This window comes from Muntiacus reevesi, chromosome 6 (assembly GCF_963930625.1).
Source record: "Muntiacus reevesi chromosome 6, mMunRee1.1, whole genome shotgun sequence".
NCBI classification, from domain to species: domain Eukaryota; kingdom Metazoa; phylum Chordata; class Mammalia; order Artiodactyla; family Cervidae; genus Muntiacus; species Muntiacus reevesi.
Window position 1 is genome coordinate 106,473,811 of NC_089254.1, and position 18,963 is coordinate 106,492,773.

General features: G+C 50.8%; 1 protein-coding gene and 2 non-coding genes across 3 annotated transcripts; 2 read left to right on the forward strand and 1 right to left on the reverse strand.

Moving 5' to 3' along the window:
• The first annotated feature begins 77 nt into the window (after window positions 1–77).
• Window positions 78–5,233, forward strand: ATP6V0E2 (ATPase H+ transporting V0 subunit e2). Its single transcript, XM_065939370.1, has 4 exons — window positions 78–275; window positions 1,717–1,764; window positions 3,093–3,207; window positions 3,558–5,233. Exons 1-3 carry the CDS (start codon window positions 172–174, stop codon window positions 3,184–3,186), a joined length of 246 nt encoding a protein of 81 aa, XP_065795442.1. The 5' UTR covers window positions 78–171; the 3' UTR covers window positions 3,187–3,207; window positions 3,558–5,233.
• Window positions 5,234–13,793: 8,560 nt separating this feature from the next.
• On the reverse strand, window positions 13,794–13,865 carry TRNAC-GCA (transfer RNA cysteine (anticodon GCA)). The gene has a single exon. It is a non-coding gene; the product is annotated as a tRNA-Cys (tRNA).
• Window positions 13,866–17,313: 3,448 nt separating this feature from the next.
• On the forward strand, window positions 17,314–17,385 carry TRNAC-GCA (transfer RNA cysteine (anticodon GCA)). The gene has a single exon. It is a non-coding gene; the product is annotated as a tRNA-Cys (tRNA).
• Window positions 17,386–18,963: the final 1,578 nt, after the last annotated feature.

Below are 18,963 nucleotides of genomic sequence, written 5' to 3' on the forward strand. Positions count from 1 at the left end.
CTCCGCCCCCGAGTGTCGAGCTGCCGCGCATGCGCGAGCCGGGCGACCTAACGCTAGCCCCCCCGGGACGGCGGGTCCTGCTGCGCATGCTCGGCGGCCCCTGCCCGCCGCGACAGGTACCCAGCGGAGCATCCGCAGCTCTGACCCGCATCCCGCGCCTGCCGCCTGGCCATGACGGCGCACTCCTTCGCCCTCCCGGTCGTCATCTTCACCACGTTCTGGGGCCTCATCGGCATCGCCGGGCCCTGGTTCGTGCCCAAAGGACCCAACCGCGGGTAAGGATCGCGCGCGGCCCAGCCTACCCGGGGACCCTTCTGCGCCTGGGCCCACCCCTCCTCCGGCGCGAGGCGGCAGCGGTGCAGCGTGCACTGGTCCCGGCGCGCGGCGCCCCAGTCCTCCTCCCGGGTCCACGCTAGGCCGCGTACAACCGGGAACAGGCGGGTCGTCGGGGCCAAAGGGCAGAGAAGGTCGTGCTGTAGAAAGGAGGAGACAGCTACGCCCGCGCCGCCCCCTGCCCCCCGCGCCCTGCGGGGCGGGGAGGGGGCGGGTAAAGTCTGTGGCGAGCCACTGATGCAGCTTGTCCACTCCTGCGCAGCTGTGACCTTGAGTGTCGTCACCCCTTCAAGCCTCACTTTCTTATTGGGTCACTGGGGGCGATGATGACTCCTGCCTTTTAAGGCTGCTCTGAGGATTCCACAAAATAATGTATGTAGAACTTAGTGCATGGCACATACTGTATGGAATAATTTTCAGCCAGTGTCATTATTTCTTGGGGGCTCCCAGCAGGCTTCTATACCTGTTGCACCTCTCACCGGTTTCTGCTTCATAGTCTTTTCAGCAGTGACGGGCCCGCACTCTTTGATGACAAGTTCCTCAAGGGGGAAGACTGTCTTTTCACCACTGTAGACCCAGTGGCCAGCTTGGGACTGGCGCATGGTGCTTGGTAATGCTGAGAGAATGGATCAGGTGCTGATGTCTCTGGCACCAACCTCAAGTGCTTTAGAGCAGAGGTCATAGGATCCGGTTTGGGTTAGGGTTAGCTTCAGCTGAAGGCTGCATATGGGTGTTGCCTCTGTTTTTCAAGATTCTCAGGGCCGAGGTCCCATGGCCTCACCTTGTAAACCGTTTTAGTCCCTCAACTCTCCTACACACTTTGGTGAGTTTTTTCTTCTAACTCAAGTCTCTCCTGCTGCATTTAAAGCCTCTGTCTCCAGTCTTGGCGTGGACTCAAGGCAACCAGTCCCTATTCTCAGTGTAACTGCTCACTCTGCCTCAGAGATGACCCTTGTTCTCCTTGCTTCTTGCTCTGTCTTCTGGTCTTCTGCCTTCCTTCCCTTTGCCCAGTGAATTTTGGATCCCAGAGACTGCTCCATGGTGGGTGGCAGCAAGTGCCGCTGTGTGCAGTGTCTTTCTCCAACACGACTGCTCTCAGATGGAGAAACAGTGGGTGATGGAGAAGGAGATAGGTGAAGGGAAAGATTCATAATGTAAGTTGGATGTGGTCGAGGTTGGCCTCCCCAAGAGGTGACACTTGGAGTTTTTCTTTTCCATTTAGCAATTCTTATCCAAGTAGATCTCAGCCTTCTTGTGTTCAGGGGGCATCAAGAAGGCCAGAGGGAAAGGGGTTGGCACCAGGAGCTCTTTCTCTGGCCTTGGCCAGGCCTTCTGAGGGTGCTGCTTCCATCCATCCTGACCTGACATCCTCTTCCGTTGCAGAGTGATCATCACCATGCTGGTGGCCACTGCTGTCTGCTGTTATCTCTTGTAAGTACTGCTCTCCCAACTCCTAGTCCGCGGGGGCCCTTGTCCTCCCTTCTTTCCTCATCTCCCAGCCCCGCTCTCACCTCTGTCCTGGTACCAACACATTCAGCTCTTGAAAGGCTGAGTCTGTAAACCGCAGAAGAGGAGGGATTTGGAGTGGCAAAGAGAGCAATGGGCTGGAGTTATGAACTCTGGGCTCTGGTTCTGAATGTATCATCTGGACAAGCTCTGCCATGTCCATGGGCTGCGGTTGTCTCATCTGTGACACGAGTGAGTGGGGCCCGCTTGGTGCCTGTTGTACCCGATGGGCACAGAATCCCCTGGAGAGATTTGTTAAAACACAAGCTTCAGGGTTCCACCTTGGACTCACTACATCACAGTTCTCACAGTCTGCACGTGGGAATCTGTATTTTTTTTTTAATTTATTTATTTGTCTGCATCAGGTCTTAGTTGCAGCACACAGGGTCTTTCGTTGTGGTGCGAGGGGCTTAGTTGCCCCACAGGTGGGATCTTAGTTCCCCAACCAGGGACTGAACTCACATCCCTAGCATTGGAAGGCAGATTCTTAACCACTGGACCACCAGGGAAGTCCCGCCAGGAATCTATATTTTTAATGCATGCCCCTGGGTGCTTTGATGCTGACCATTTAGAACCACTGGATGAGCAGTGGTCTTCAAACTTGGAAAAGTAAGTGAGTATAGAATACTGTTCTATATTCCAAGTCCTGGAATACTGAACACATACCAAGAGATGCGAGTGCCTGGACCATGTGAGGGAGTCAATTTCCAGTTCCTTAGGGTCGAGGTGTTCTCTAAGTGCCTTTCAACGCCGTCGCTCCCCAGTCCTCCTGTGTCAGCCTGCTCCATGTTTAAATCTCCCTGGCTGCCAAACGGAGGAATAAGTCCAGGCTCAGGTTTTGAGGGAGGCCTCTCTCGGGAGCAGTTGGTGGTGGCGGTTTAGTCGCTCAGTCGTGTTCGACTTTTGCAGCCCCATGGACTGTAGACCGCCAGGCTCCTCTGTCCATGGGATTCTCCAGGCAGTTAAGCCATCTTAAGTCAGAATGGCTTCCCTCTGTGCCCCCGGGGGCCGTCTTACCTCTTCTCTAATCCCCTCGAGTCTAGCCCCAACACAGGGATCTTATAAATCCACAAAACAACAACTCAAACCAAACCCAGACCCACGCGCCCAGACTGAGCTGGCTGCAGTGTGGATGTCTCCGAGGGACCCTTCCCGCTGGAACTCAGACCCTCCATGCGCTGGGGGGTCATGGCGTGGTGCACGGTGGAGTTCCCGGTGCCCCGGGCTCACCCGCGCTGTGCTGTCCCTGGCAGCTGGCTCATCGCCATCTTGGCCCAGCTGAACCCCCTGTTTGGGCCCCAGCTGAAGAATGAGACCATCTGGTACGTGCGCTTCCTGTGGGAGTGACCGTCGCCTCCGTGGCCCCAGGTACTGCTGGGCGGGCGGGCAGGGATGGGGAGGACGAGGCCAGGCAGGGTTGCAGGACTTTGCGTGTGGACGCAGGTGTTCATTTATTAAGAAGAACAAACCCTCGAGCACCGGTTCCACGCCCCCGCCCCGGCCCCCCCACGCTGTGCTGCGCGGCACAGACAGAAGATTAGGGTCCTGGGGGGAGCACGTGGCCCCAGCCTCGCTGGTGGGTTTGCAGACCCCGCTCCCAGGAGGCCGCGGAACCTGTTGGGAGGGCGGGCTCAGGGGTCGGGCCGGGGCTCCCAGGGCGGGGCTGGGGGCGGGGGCTCCACCGCGAGGCCGTGACCCTGTTGCATGATTGCTTTCAGGTGCCCCCGCTGTGCGGATGACCGTGGCGCCACTGTCCCTGATGACCCTTTTGTCACCGTCGCCCCCCTCCGCCCCCCAGCTGTGTCCGGCCCCTCTGGGCCCCCTCCCCCAAGGCCTGCCGGGTTCTGGAAAGCCCCGCCTTCCCCAGCTCAGGAAGGCCGAGCCCAGAGCCAGCCAGAGCGGGAGGTGTCCAGCCCTCGGGTTCCCTCTGCCCGCTGCTCCCCGCGTAGGGAGGATGAGGGTGGGGGAGCTGACGAGGGTGGGGGCTGCCTTGTACGACAAGGGGGAGCCCAAGGCCGGCCGCGGCGTCCTGGGGAGGAGGGCTTGGAGCCAAGAAGCTCCGAGGCCGGAGAGGAAGCCCCGGGGAGGTGGCCGGCCCTGCCCCGTCCGACTCAGTGACCCCGCAGCGTCTGCCCGCGTGAGGGTCACCTGTGAGAGGGACCGCGGCGAAGGCCTCTCCTGGGAGTTCTCCTTTAATTTTCTGACGCGCTTTGATGCGAAATTTCTGGAAACGCTGACAGAACCGACAAACATTCACACACAAAAAGCGCCATAGTAATTTGGGTGAAGATTGAAAAGCTGTATGTTGAGAATCCTTTATCATCTGAGTCACCCAAAGGGGCTCAGGAAGTAGTATCTTCTCCGAATATCCTCTCCCCCGCTTCCTCCCCGACCTGGGCCCCCTGTCCTGAATCGGGCTCCCTCCCTTCCCAGGAGCTCAGCCTGAAGCAGCTCCACACCCCCCCCCAGGCCTAGACTCCCCATGGGGGGAGGATTTCTGAGCCCCTCCAAGCTGCACTTAGGTCCTTTGGATGGAGGGAGGGCAAAGACAGACAGGTGTGAGTGAGGTGTGGGTGGCGTGGTGGGCCCTGAGGACTGTCTGCAGGTGTGGGCTGGGGAGCCCCTGGCCTGGTGAGGACCGGAGGCAGAGCTTGCGGGCATTGGACCATTGGGGCCTGGGGCCCCAGCCCATGCCCTCACTTCCCCCAGCAGAGTTGGGGCAGAGACCTGGCAGTCCCAGAGCTGATTCGAGTCCCCTGACTTCACTCTGCCATGTTGCCTTCCTGGGGAGGGGGAAGCCAGTCTCTTGTCTTTATTGACTACTTATTTGATTGGCATTCTGTTCAGCGGGCATCATATTTGGCACGGTGGTGGAGTGTGGCACATCTGCCCTGGGTTTCTTGGTTCCGGGCTCGGCCTGTTTGCTCGGATGGGGGCCTGCCTTTGACGTTGCTCCAGCCTCTTTCCCGCTCCCTTCCTGTGCTGAGCTCTGCGGCCCCCTTGGAGTGGGTGTGCTAAGTCTCGTGGCCACGTCTAGTGACTAATGAATGAAAGGTGGGGAAATTCCTGTCTGGGGGCAAAGTCCTGGCTGAGGCCACGTCTGCTGACTGCCGCACCCCTGCCCACCCGCTTCCCGTGTCCTTGGTGGGTGGATTTGAGGGGCAGGAAAGGGGAGTGGCAGCTGCGTGGACCTGCAGCCCTGGAGTGTGGACACCGATGCCTACGTTTTCCTGAGACCTGAGAGCGAGTGCGACTTCCCGATTCTGCCCAGAACCAGGCCTGGCAGGAGGAGGAAGACGGAGGACTCATTCAAGTAGAACTTTGCCCACCTCCCAGCTGTGATTACAGAGTGCACGGCCCCTGGGGCTCTGCAATAAAGCCAGTCCCCAACTTGCGAAGCGTGGCCTGCCTCCTTCCTAAGTGTTCCTAAACATTCGCGGTTGATGGAATAAGCAGATGGAGTGAGCAGAGAGGGGAGCTCCCGGGAAGAGCAGCTGGGAAGCTAGGGGTGGGGTGCGTGGAGGAGGGACTGGGAGGAGCGAGAAGCCTGGATTCATCCAAAGCGAATGTGGAGCTGTGAAAGGGTGGCGGTCGTAGGATGTGATCCCGCTCGGCTTCTAGGATGATCTCTGCTCGGGGTGTAATGGGCCCCAGATGAGAGTGGTGGGGAGGATGGGGCCCCACGGATGGGTGAAGGGCTAGTTAGACGCTCAAGGGACCCAGCGAGGCCTATGGGAGGAGGGTGAGGCACGGTGGACCCTGCCGTGAGCAGTGGACGAAGGGGCGCCCAGGACCAGGCGGCTGGAACCTGTCAGCAACAGGCCAGAGAGGAGAAGCGATGACCTGGGGCGTCCTGTGTGTCCTGGTGGGCCCGGTCTCCCTGTGGAGATGCCCAGCAAGTGGTTGGCTGCTTGGGTTTGGAGGTCAGGAGGAAGGTGTGTGTGTCTGTCCCTGAGTTCTTGCTGAACAACTGGGCGGCAGCCTCTGTCCCGGGGAGCCCCCTATCCACTGCCCCCACCGCCCCACTCTGGGGAGTCTCTGCAGCCCAGGGCTGGCAGACCCCTCCCAACAGGCCGCCTTCCCACCCCTCCCTCCCTTTCTGCCTTTGCAGCCCTTCAAGGAGAGAGAGCTTGGGATGCTCCCCCGGGGTCTGTGCCCACTGTGTGTGGATGCTGCTGCCCTCAAAGCTCTCACCCCACCTCAGTGCAGGGAGGAGGGGGACCACGGGCCGAGCAGGTTTTGTCAGAAATAAACACCATCAGACATCAGTTAAAGCCGTGAAACCACGTTTTATTCTGTAACAACTGACAGGGAAATGAGAACGCTGCGGTGTCTGGGCATGTTGGCGGGAAGGTGAAGGCAGAGGGGAGGGGCGGACAGGGCCCAAGCAGAGCCGGGAGTGAAAAGTCACAAAAGGTTGGCAGGCACAAGTGCGGCCAGGCCACAGAGACCGGGCCACAGGCCCAAGCCTTCCTGATTTCATCTCAGAAGAAGGGTTTTTAAGAGCCGCCCCTGGGCTGCAGGAGATACATCTCTCTCCCAGAGGGACTAAGGAGGATCCACAGCCGTGAATGCTCTAGGAAAGGGTGGAGGGGCAGGGGTCAGAGGCCGGGGTCGGGCACTGGCTAGAACAGACAGTACATTCTAACAGTACATTCTTCTGATGGCCCAGAGCTTGGTCAGACAGGAACCCAACGTGGCCAGGTTGTCCCAGGGATGCGGCTTAGGCGGCCAGAAGCCAAGTCAGGTTGGTCGAGTCTCCTAGTGTTGGGTGTGGAGGGACTTGTCTGTTTCAAGCAGGAAGTTGCCCCCCACTCCCCTTCCCTTGCCAAGTGGGATGGGAATCAGTAAATGACTGCCTCTGACACAGATAGTCACTACATGAAGCAAAAGATCCCTGAAGATGGGCAGTGGGCGAGGATGGGACACCCCAGCACGCGCCTAGTGGCAAAGCTTAGCTCAGCTGCACACACAGAGGCTGGCCAGCAGAGGGCGGTGCTGCCCAAAGGATGGAGACAGATCAGGTTATGCTGTCATTGGGGGTGCAATGCGCTGTACTGATGTTAGAGGGTGTAGCGGTTATAGCGAACAGGGAAGATTTTCCAGGCGGTACCAGGGCCTGGATGAAATGTCACTGAAGGATGTGTAACCGCGACATCCAGGTTTTGCTGGGGAAATCCGAAGGGCAGAGAACCAAGGGACCTTGACAACTGGATGCTCCTGTGAGGCCAGGCTTCCCAGCGATCTTCCGTGACTGATCCCGACCTCAACGTCGTGAGACCTGGCACATTCCAGTCGATGGTAGGGACACCCATTGGCCCAGCTTCTCAATGGAGAGGATGAAGGTGTCTGTTTCTGCAGGCTGCAGGACCACCCTCTCTGATGGAACACCTAGAGCAAGGCCTTGATGAGGGCCTTTGGGTTGATTTGAACAAAAGATCAGTGTGCGGATAACACTGGGAATGTGAAGAGCAGAGAAATCAAGTGGGGGTGCTCGCTGTCCGCTCCTGAGAACCTCCAAGGTCACGTGCGGGGCGTGACCTTTGTTTATAAGCCTCGGGTTTGCAGGGATGGAGTGAGTTGGCAGCCACTGCAGTTCTGCTTGACTTGGAGCCAGAAGGGTGAGGGCTGGTGACCAAAGTCTGCGCTAGCTCAGCCCACACTCTGTGTAATGAACCTGGGTGAGAATCACCCAGAACAAACAGACCCATAGAACACTGGGACTAAAGCCAGGCCCATCACGACAGGATCTCCAGGGCTGGAGTGAGGATTCCAGACATTTAATCCCAGCACTCTGAGTTGTTCTTAGGCAGGCCCACACAGGTCTTAGGCCCCGAGCTTTGGAATCATGCAGTGGTATTTCTGCGCTGAGACATAAAGAGCCAGAGCTCCGTGGAGCCCCTGCAAATGCCATCTAGCAGTTTCAGAAGCACCAAAGCCTTCGGGGATTATGGGGTGTCTGAGTGGACTCTAATCCCAGTGCCATGTGGCCCAGCAGAGGCCAGGTGAGGGAGGGGGTGTCACACAAGCCCAGCTGAACTTTGGCTCACCCTGCAGGCATCTGCTCCGAAAAGCGTTAGGGTGGATATTCTCAGAAACCCATACAGCCCCCACCTCAGCTCCCTGATCTGGGGATTAAGGGCTGTGATAGCAGCAAGGCCTTCCCCCTGCAGTAAAGGTCAGCATTCCTTCCCTGACAAAGACCCGGGAGACATCAGTGAGTGATCCTCTGCACCTGACCACTCCCCGTCTCGTAAAACGGGAGCATGGGGCTACAAGGACCGTTGCCAAAGCCTGGGCTCCCTGTCCACCAATGCCGAATGGAAACATGGAGACAGAGTTTGGGGGAAATTGAAAAGAGTAGCTTTATGATTTTTTGCCAGGAAAAGGGGATGCGTAGCAGGCCAGCACCTGAAGAGCTGTGTCCCCCTCTCTTGGGAGTAGGGAGAGGATTTATATCCTCTCGAAGGTCTTGCATCTTTTTTTTTTTCTCTTGCAAAGTTTCAGAGTGACTACAGCTGCCATCAGGCAACTCAGTAGCTGGGTCTGGTGTCCCTGAAGTTATCAGCCTGTGACCTTCTTTCTGAAATGCAGGACGCTACAAGAGAGTATATTGGGGGAGAAGAATGCCAGGTGCAGGGTGTAATCTATATGGAGTCAGAGAGTAATTAGCTTGGTGAAGGGCAAGTCCAGCTACAAGTGTCTGTTAGTGGTAACAACTAAAGAACACCCAAGGCTGTTTAACTTTCATAGGCCTGTTTGGCCAGTATGTGCCAAAGGCTCTTCACTCATTTCTGGTTTTGTGGCGACAGGATCATGGCATAGCTTGCAGCCTTCTGATACCAGGGGCAACGGCTGTGCCCTTGGTCTGCAGCGATTGATTCGACAAACAAAGTTTTCTCTTTTTTTCTGTCTGCTTAGCCTCCCAGAGGCCATTCACCTCGACTGAGCAGCTCAGCTTCAAGTTGAGATACAGAATCAGGAACTGGGCTGCCTGAGTTCAAAGTCCAGCTTCTCCAGTAATTAGTTGAGTAAAGTTATTTAATCTTTCTGAGCTTCGGTTTTATCACCCAGTTGGTATAATACTACTAGTGCCTGCCTTGTAGAGGTTGTGACTGTGTGATAAATGGGTTGATAGTGCCTGCCTCCTCAGTAAATGCCATTAACCAGTCACGTGACTTTTACATAGTAACTCTACTTTCATGGTTCCCTTCATTCTGCCAGGATCTCAACTTCCGTCACCTTTTCTTATTCCCATCGTGGACTCTACACCAATCCACCGTGTGGAGCAGAAAGTGGCGAGCACTCTGAGTGCTTTGACGTGTGAGATGGGACCTGGGAAATACGTGCCACAAAAATTACCCGGAGCTGGTTTATGCAGCTGTATTTCTGAGGTTTGTGTTAAATGTCCTTAACATAGTCTATAAATGGACTGTCCTCCCGATAAAAGCACTCTTGCTTTGTGGGTGTGGGGATGAAGAGGGAATGGGTACTAGACTAGACCTGCTGAATCTAAAGTTCTTGGGGAAAATAAATGTTTAAGAAACAACCAGGAGACTTCTTAAAAAGCAGAATATTGACAAGAACACTAACCCTCCCAGATATTTAAAAGTATTATGAAGTCACAACATGAGAGGCTACAGAAATGAAAACAATGGTGTTAGCACATGAATAGACAAGTCAATAGAAGAAAAGAAGAGTCTCTGAAGTTAACTCCAATTGATAAACATGCAAAGCAAATCTGTGAGGGGAAGATGAGTAAAGGCAATGAGCAGTGTGGGGACCCTCTCCCTCCTGGCAACAAAATTACTACCGGCTGGGTCAGAGATTTAACAAATGTAAATGAAACTATAAATGTACCAGTAGAAAACACAAAGGAATTTTAAAAAATTACCTCCTAATGGGAAAGGTCTAAGTAAGAGGGGGAAAAAAGAAATCCAGCAGTGGCGAAGATAAAATGGGTAAATTTTAATTAAAATTTAGATTTTCTGCAAAGCAAAAAGAACAACTTGAAGAAAAAAGATGAATGACAGACAAGAGAAAGGATTTGCAACCCCTGACATACACAGAAGAACTGTACAAAAAAAAGATCATAACGACCTGGATCACCACGATGGTGCAATCACTCACCTAGAGTCAGGCATCCTGGAGTACGAAGTCAAGTGGGCCTTAGGAAGCATCACTATGAACAAAGCTAGTGGAGGGGATGGAATTCCAGCTGAGCTATTTCAAATCCTAAAAGTTGATGCTGTTAAAGTGTTGCACTCAATATGCCAGCAAATTTAGAAACCTCAGCAGTGACCATAGGACCGGAAAGGTCAGTTTTCATTCCAATCCCAAAGAAGGGCAACGCCAAAGAATGTTCAAACTACCACATAATTGCACTCATTTCACATGCTACCAATGCAGTGCTCAAAATCCTTCAAGCTAGGCTTCAACAGTATGTGAACCAAGAACTTCCGGATGTTGAAGCTGGATTTAGAAAAGGCAGAGGAACCAGAGATCAAATTGCCAGCATCCATTGGATCATAGAAAAAGCAAGAGAATTCCAGAAAAACATCTACTTCTGCTTCACTGACTATGCTAAAGCCTTTGACTGTGTGGATCACAACAAACTGTGGAAAACTCTTAAAGAGATAGGAATACCAGACCACCTTACCTGCCTCCTGCAAAACCTGTATGCAGGTCAAGAAGCAACAGTTAGAACCGACAAGGGAAAAATGGATTGGTTCCCAATTGGGAAAGGAGTATGTCAAGGCTGTATGTTGTCACCCTTTAACTTCTATGCAGAGTACATCATGTGAAATGCCAGGCTGGAAGAAGCACAAGCTGGAATCAAGGTTTCTGGGAGAAATAGCTATAACCTCAAATATGAAGATGACACCACTTGCAGAAAGTGAAGAGAAACTAAAAAGAGCCTCTTGATGAGGGTGAAAGAGGAGAATGAAAAAGCTGGCTAAAAACTCAGCATTCAAAAAATAAAGATTATCACTTCATGGAAAATGGATGGGGAAACACTGGAAACAGTGACAGACTTTCTTTTCTTGGGTTCCAAAGTCACTGCAGAAGGTGACTGCAGCCATGAAATTAAAAGACACTTGCTCTTTGGAAGAAAAGCTATGACAAACAGACAGAGTATTGAAAAGCAGAGACATTACTTTGCCAACAAAGATCCATCTAGTCAAAGCTATGGTTTTTCCAGTAGTCATGTACAGATGTGAGAGTTGGACCATAAAGAAGGCTGAGTGCCGAAGAATTGATGCTTTTGAACTGTGGGGCTGGAGAAGACTCTTGAGAGTCCCTTGATCTGCAAGGAGATCAAACCAGTCAATCCTAAAGGAAATCAACCTTGAATATTCATTGGAAGGACTGACGCTGAAGCTGAAGCTCCAATACTTTGGTCAACTGATGGGAAGAGCTGACTCACTGGAAAAGACCCTGATGCTGGGAAAGATTGAAGGCAGAAGGAGAAGGGGACGACAGAGGTATGAGATGGTTGGATGGCATCACCAACTCAATGTACATGAGTTTGAGCAAGCTCCAGGACTTGGTGATGGACAGGGAAACCTGCTATGCTGCAGCCCATGAGGTTGCAAAGAGTCAGACACGACTGAGTGACTGAACAACAAACACATGTACAGAGGTCATCAATGAGACAGCAGGTTAATGGCAATGGAGACAAGCAGGCAATTCACAAAAGAAGTGGTAGAAGTGACTTTTCAGCATGAAAAGATGCTCCCCATCATTTATAATCAAGGAAAGCAAATGGGAACAACAATGTAACCCCATCATTACCTGTTATATGAACAGAGATCAAAACTGCTAACAAACTACCACAGACATGTCCCCTAATAGTCCCAGTCAGTGTCCCCTGCAGCTCCCCTTGCTCTGAATACTTCCATGCACGCTAGCTGACTTCCAGCTGCCAGCACTGTCTTCCTGCCCTGTGCTGCAGGCTGGAAGTGCTGTCGGGAAGTTATTGCCATCAGCATACTCTTTAACCACTGCTTGATAGGGCTTGCATGTACATGCTCCTGGGGTTTCTCCAGCTCTGGTGGACCACTGATTGGATAGTTTGTGCTTCTGTCTTCATCATGAGGTGTGTTCCCTGGGCAGCCTACCAATGCCACAGAAGAAACATGGAAAACAGACCAGCCACAAAATGACCTGGAGCCAAGTCTTGCCAAACCTCAGCAGAAGCAGAGTCACATGAGTGAAATATAAATGCTTGTTGTTCTAAGTCTGTTTTCAGGTGTTTGATATGCAGCATCATGGTGGCATAGCTGACTGATGCAGCGTTATGACAGATCTAGCTCAGGGTGACTTAAAAGTTATCTTTCTACTCCCTTGTTGGTGATACTTGCGTTAGTCCAGGTTCTCCTGTTACAAGGAGCGTACCTATATAGGTCGTTGTGCACATGTGCTGGAACTTCTCTAGGATGTATGTCTCCATGTAAAGAGCAGAGTTGTGGCTGATGTTTACTTTCAGCGTTACAAGATATTACCAAATTGTCTATCAAAGCAATTATTTACACTCTGACAAAACTTGCAGAACTCCTGGACTTCATTTGTTACTCATCCTTTTTTATTTTTTCAACCAGATGATGTGTGTAAAATGGTATCTTGTTTTAACTTACATTTCACTAATAATAACTGATGAGCCTGACTCTCTTCAGCTGTTTGTTGACCATTTGGGTTTCCACTTCTCTAATTTGTTCATATTGTTTGCTTGCTTTCGTATTAGACTTGTTTGGTCTTTTTCCTACTGACTTATAGATTGCTTTATGTATTTTAGCTACAAGTCCCCCTAATCTCATACAGCTAGTGCCAGGAAGAAAGATGGAAGAAGATAGTGTGTGGGAGGTGGTTCGGTTCAGTTCAGACCCTCAGTGGTGTCCAACTCTTTGCGACCCCATGGACTGTAGCATGCCAGGCCTCCCTGTCCATCACCAACTCCCGGAGCCTACTCAAACTCATGTCCATTGAGTTGGTGATGCCATCCAACCATTTCATCCTCTGTCGTCCTCTTCTCCCCTTGCCTTCATTCTTTCCCAGCATCAGGGTCTTTTCAAATGAGTCAGCTCTTCACATCAGGTGGCCAAAGTATTGGAGCTTCAGCTTTAGCATCAGTCCTTCCAATGAATATTCAGGACTGATTTCCTTCAGGATTGACTGGTTTGATTTCCTTGCAGTCCAAGGGATTCTCAATCAGTATATTGCTGGTTACCGAAGTCTTTTTCTTTTATTTTTTCCCTTTTCTTTTACATTAGCACCCTTCTTCTTTTATCTACTTATCCTTACATTCAATTGGCCATTTCTTCATTTGATTCCCTTGCTCACCACAGACAGTTCCTGCTGATCCCTGTCTCTGCTGTGCCTGGCGTCAAGTAGAACACAAATCTATCTTGAGTAAGTAGATGATCCCATGATAGCCATTGCTCTTATTTCTGTAAGCTTTGTGAGGACAGCGTGGGGGTCAAAGAGCCCCTGCCCCATAGGGAAGATGGGTCAGGATCAGCGCTGTGCTTGACCTACTCGCTCCAGAGACTCGCTTGTCAGCACGTCTTCCCAACACCATGATCGGTGATCTAGTGTTTGTGGCTTGACATGGGATTTGGTGAGATTATTTACACCATGAAGCTGGAAAACACTGCAGATCAATGCTCCCCCTCCCCTCAAGAGCTGGTTGGTAAACACTTACCAGCACAGCACTGACTTAGGGCAATGAAAACACGTAGAAACAAGCCTGTGTAGAACAAGACCAGTGGTAAGTGAAATAAAAAGTCATAGTTGGAGGAACGTATCACTCTAGGCTTGTCATGTTCAGAGACAGGGTTTTAAGTTACCCCAGATTTTTACCCAGATTTGAGAAGACCTGGTATCCTGAGGCCCTGGATTAGGGAAAGGAGCTGAACCTTCAATACCAGCTCCAGTTGGCAAAAGTGAAGGACAGCAGGGGGCACCTGGATTTGAACCAGGGACCTCTTGATCTGCAGTCAAATGCTCTACCCCTGAGCTACACCCCCTGATGTAAGTAGAGGCCTTAGTACTACCTTTTACCTGTGTAGCCATGCCCAACATTCCTATAAATTTTTGCCACAAGATGTTCACCAGGCTGGGCCTGCTCAAAGCTGCCAAGCCAGCCTCACTATAATTTTACTTCCTTGATGAGAAATAAGCAACAGGTCCCCCCTCCCTGTAACCACCTCCCTGCTCCTGCTGGAAAGGCACTGACACTGGTATTTATGGCAGGAAAGGCCCTCAGGGTCCCTGGTCTATGCCCTTCACAATGGGCATCTGAACACAGAGATTCAGGGTTACTGGTCTACCCAGGCACACACGGCTCCTTACAGATAAACTCAGGACCTGAATCCACTTCTCCTGACTTTGGGTTCAGGACCTTATAATTAAGTCAGTGAGTCTCTTATCTTCCTCTTTTCCCTATGCTCTATCAGTCAAAAAGTGTAAAGGCTACAGAAGAGGAGCGTTTTGATAGATTAATGATGAGGTGGGACCATCAGGGGAACTAGAATGTGGGCCTAGCAGAGCACACAACGCCGTGCAACTGAAGGACCACAAGGAAAAGCTAACGGGGACACCAGAATTTGACCTGTGCATGCTGCACCTGTCGGGCCAGTCCTCAGATTCCCTGTGCTCAGGATCATCTTGGGAGCTTGTCAAACATGCAGATGTGACGTGGGGTTAGGAACAAGCTTCTTATCGAGGGCCTGGGGGATCCCACTTTGAGCAACACCTGTCGCAGATCTATATCGGCTCCCTTGTGGCCACCTGCAGGAAGACTCAGGTACTGAACCCCCAGGAAGGGCTGGGTTAGGAATTCTAGCACCTGCCCCAGGGTCAGACTGAGCTGGTGGGCAGAGGCAGGCTGAAAGCCAAGGACCACGATCAGATTGCTCATCCTCTGAACTCTGCTCTAGACCCGTGGTTCTGAATTGTAGTGTGCATCAAAATCACTTGGAGAACTTGTTAAAACAGGGATGTCTGGGCTTCCCCCTGAAAGTTTCTGATTAACAAATTCTCAGGTAACGCTGATGCTGGGGGTCCAGGACCATGCTTTAAGAACCGCTGCTCTAGATCCACACATCTGCAACCAGGCCCTTTCACACTCGCAGCCACACCCAGGGCCCCTGTTTACCCTTGCCTCATCTTGTGTTTACTGAGCCCTGGTGCCTCCACTCCACCAAAGACCCATATCCTGAGACCCCCCACCCTTTCCTTCCATTGCCTGCTGGGAGCTCCTGGGAGGGTCTTCTTTGTCGTGGATTAGCTCTCTTCCCAGTTTACCATTCAGGAACCTAAATCTAAAGAAGCTTCTGCCAATATGGGGAGAACTCATTCAAGGGAGTCAAGGAGATCCACCTCTTCCGTCCAGAGCAGGCCAATTCAAGCTGAAGATCTCAGTCTGCCTCAGAAAATGTCAGCCCAGGGGGTTGTATGATTACACCTATATTGCAGATGGGGAAACAGAGGACGGGAGAGTATCTTTGGCCCCACAAAGGCAAGTAGCTCAGGAGAGAAGGCAGCTCCAGATATCCCAGGGGGTCATCCTCCTGGTTTGCATTTCCTTGTTTCTCTCTGGGTTCACCTCCCTTCTTTCTCCTTAGTTCAGCGAGGTTCTGATCCAGTTAATGCTCTTAGGTTTGGCACATCTGAAATGTCTTTCTTTTGTCCTCTTGCTTGAATGTCAGTTTACCTGGGTTCAGAATTCTAGATTGAGTCTGCAGTCATAGCACCCTGAATGCACCCAATCCTGTCAGAATTCTAGATTGGAAGTTATTTTTCTTTATACCTAAAGAATTTATTTTATAATGCTATAAAGTATCAGTAAAGACAACTTTATTATTCAATTGTTCTTCTCACCAAAGTATCAAATTTTAAAAAATTTTGAAATGCATGCATGGTTCATGGGTCTGGCTACACAGCTATTTAATTTTACTTATTTGTGCCTATATTTTCACTTACACAATTTTTAAAAATAACATTTTCCTAATTATTATAAATAATAATAAAGTGCTGTACTCAGTATGGCAGCAAATCTGGAAAACTCAGCAGTGGGCACAAGACTAGACAAGGTCAGTTTTCATTCCAATCACAAAGAAAGGCAATGCTGAATAATGCTCACATGACCATACAGTTGTGCTCATTTCACATAAAAGCAAGGTAATGCTCAAAATCCTTCAAGCTAGGCTTCAGCAGTACATGAACAGAAAACTTCGAGATGCTGAAGCTGGATTTCGAAAAGGCAGAGGAACCAGAGATCAAATTGCCAGCATTCACTGGATCATAGAAAAAGCAAGAGAATTCCAGAAGAACATCTACTTTTGCTTCATTGACTATGCTAAAGCCTTTGACTGTGCAGATCACAACAAACTGTGGAAAATTCTTAAAGAGATGGGAATACCAGACCACCTTATCTGTCTACTGAGAAACCTGTATGCAGGTCAAGAAGCAACAGTTAGAGTGAAAAAACTGGCTTAAAACTCAAATTCAAAAAAACTAAGATTTTGGCGTATAGTCCCATCATTTCATGATAAATAGATGGGGGAAAAGTGGAAACAGTGACAGACTTTATCTCCTTGGGCTCCAAAATCACTGCAGATAGTGACTGCAGCCACAACATGACACTTGATCCTTGGAAGGAAAGCTATGACAAACCTAGATAGCATATTAAAAAGCAGAACATCGCTTTGCCAACAAAGGTCTGTGTAGCTGAAGCTATGGTTTCTTCAGTAGTCATGTATGGATGTGAGAGTTGGACCTTACAGAAGGCTGAGTGCTAAAGAATTAATGGTTTTGAATTGTGACTGCTGGAGAAGACTCTTGAGAGATCCTTGGACTGCAAGGAGATGAAACCATTGAACCCTAAAGGAAATCAACTCTGAATATTCATTGAAAGGACTGATGCTGAAGCTGAAGCTCCAGTACTTTGGCCACCTGATCCAAAGATCTGACCCACTGGAAAAGACCTTGATGCTGAGAAGACTGAGGGGAAGAGGAGAAGGGGATGACAGAGGATGAGATGGTTGGATGGCATCACTGACTCACTAGACATGAGTTTGAGCAAACTTGGGGAGATGGTGAAGGACAGGGAAGCCTGGTGTGCTGCAATCCATGGGGCTGCAGAGTCGGACACAGCTTAGTGACTGAGCAACAACTATAATAAAGCAATAAAAAGGTATAAACCCACAGGGGAAAAAGTATATGGATGAGATAATTAGTTTCACACAGAAGAAAAAACACAAAACAGCTGACATAATCTATAGAGAAGTCATCCAAGAAGTAAGCACTTCTGTGGGAGGTGCAGGGGAGGTGGGAGACCAGGGGGTGTTACTGAGGGATGCCATTCTACAGGTTCCCACTGGCTCTCAGAGAATGGATGGTAATTGCCATCAACTGCATATCTGGGTGTTAGGACACAGTGAACTGGTGCTGGTTCAGAGCTTAGAACTGCCTGGGGGTGTAGCTCAGGGGTAGAGCATTTGACTGCAGATCAAGAGGTCCCCGGTTCAAATCCGGGTGCCCCCTGCTGGTTTTCTTTCCATCTGGAATACACGTGGTCACCGTAGATTAGATCTCAGTGCCACCAACCTTCACCTCCACCCCCCAACCCCGCTTGTTGGGAGGCTTTTTAACTTAGGCTACTTTCCTCTAAGGGGGCTTAGCAAACAGAACATGGAAGGAGTGAGGAGAGGAGAGGAAAGGGTCATCTTCTGACTCAGGAAATGGTTGGAAGTTTTCCTCATCCAGCGTTAGAGGCTTTGTCTTCACCCTAGGAGAGCTGTGTGTTTGGTCAGCTCTCCCAGTTGCTATTACTATTACTATTTCTCTTTTCAAGTGAGTCAGGAAGGTCCAAGGAGCCAACTGAATTAGCAGCTGTACCCCACAGACTCCGGGGAAGAATCCGGATACTTTTATTTGAAAAACAACATGGTCTCTGATCTTCCTACCCAACCAGCACTATCTGATCAGACACATTTTGGGGAAGATGATACTGGATGATCCTCAAGGGCATTTTGCCTGAACACGGGCTTCCCAGGTGGCGCAAGTAAGAAAGAACCCTCCTGCCAATGCAGGAGACTAAGAGACGCATGTTCAATCCCTGGGACAGAAAGATCCTCTGGAGGAGGGCATGGCAGCCACTCCAGTATTCTTGCTTGGAGAATCCCATGGACAGAGGAGCCTGGCGGGCTAGAGTCCACAGAGTCAAAAAGAGTCAGACACGGCTGAAGCGACTTAGCAGGCACATATGATTATCAAAGCCAGTGCCCTCGAGAGGGTCTGGAGCAAGGAGGGAGAGGGTGGGAAGAAGACATGGTGGGAAAGTCGTGCTTCTGCCCTGGGGCAGACCCCCACGTTCTGGAAGCCACAAATACCTGGGTGACTGGCAGTGCTACAGTTCAGGATAGCCCTATGGGTGGAAAGGTGCTTTTTAGATAATAATGGCTCATAGTTAGATCATTTATACATAGACCACGAGGTCTCTGATTCATAATCCAAGTAACCCTAACTGCTGCCACTTTAAAAAATTAATAGACTTTATTTTTTAGGGCACTTTTAGGTTTACAGGAAAACTGAGCAGAAAGTAGAGAGCTCCCTCCATCTCCTCACCTCAGCTGCCCCCTCCCGGGCGCTCCATTATTAAATTTGTATTAGTGTTGTTGTTGTCCAGTCATTCAGTCATGCCCGACTCTTTGCGATCCCGTAGCCTGTGGCACACCAGGCTTCCCCGTCCATCACCATCTCCTGGCGCTTGCTCAAACTCATGTTCATTGAGTCGGTGATGCCATCCAACCATCTCATCCTCTGTCGTCCTCTTCTCCTCTTGCCTTCAATCTTTCCCAGCATCAGGGTCTTTTCCAATGAATCAGGTCTTCACATCAGGTGGCCAAAATATTGGAGTTTCAACTGATTTCCTTCAGGATTGACTGGTTTGATTTCCTTGCAGTCCAAGGGACTCTCAAGAGTATTCTCCAACACCACAGTTCAAAAGCATCAATTCTTCGGTGCTCACTATTCTTTATGATCCAACTCTCACATCTGTACACGACTACTGGAAAGACACAGCTTTGACTAGATGGACCTTTGTCGGCAAAGTAATGTCTC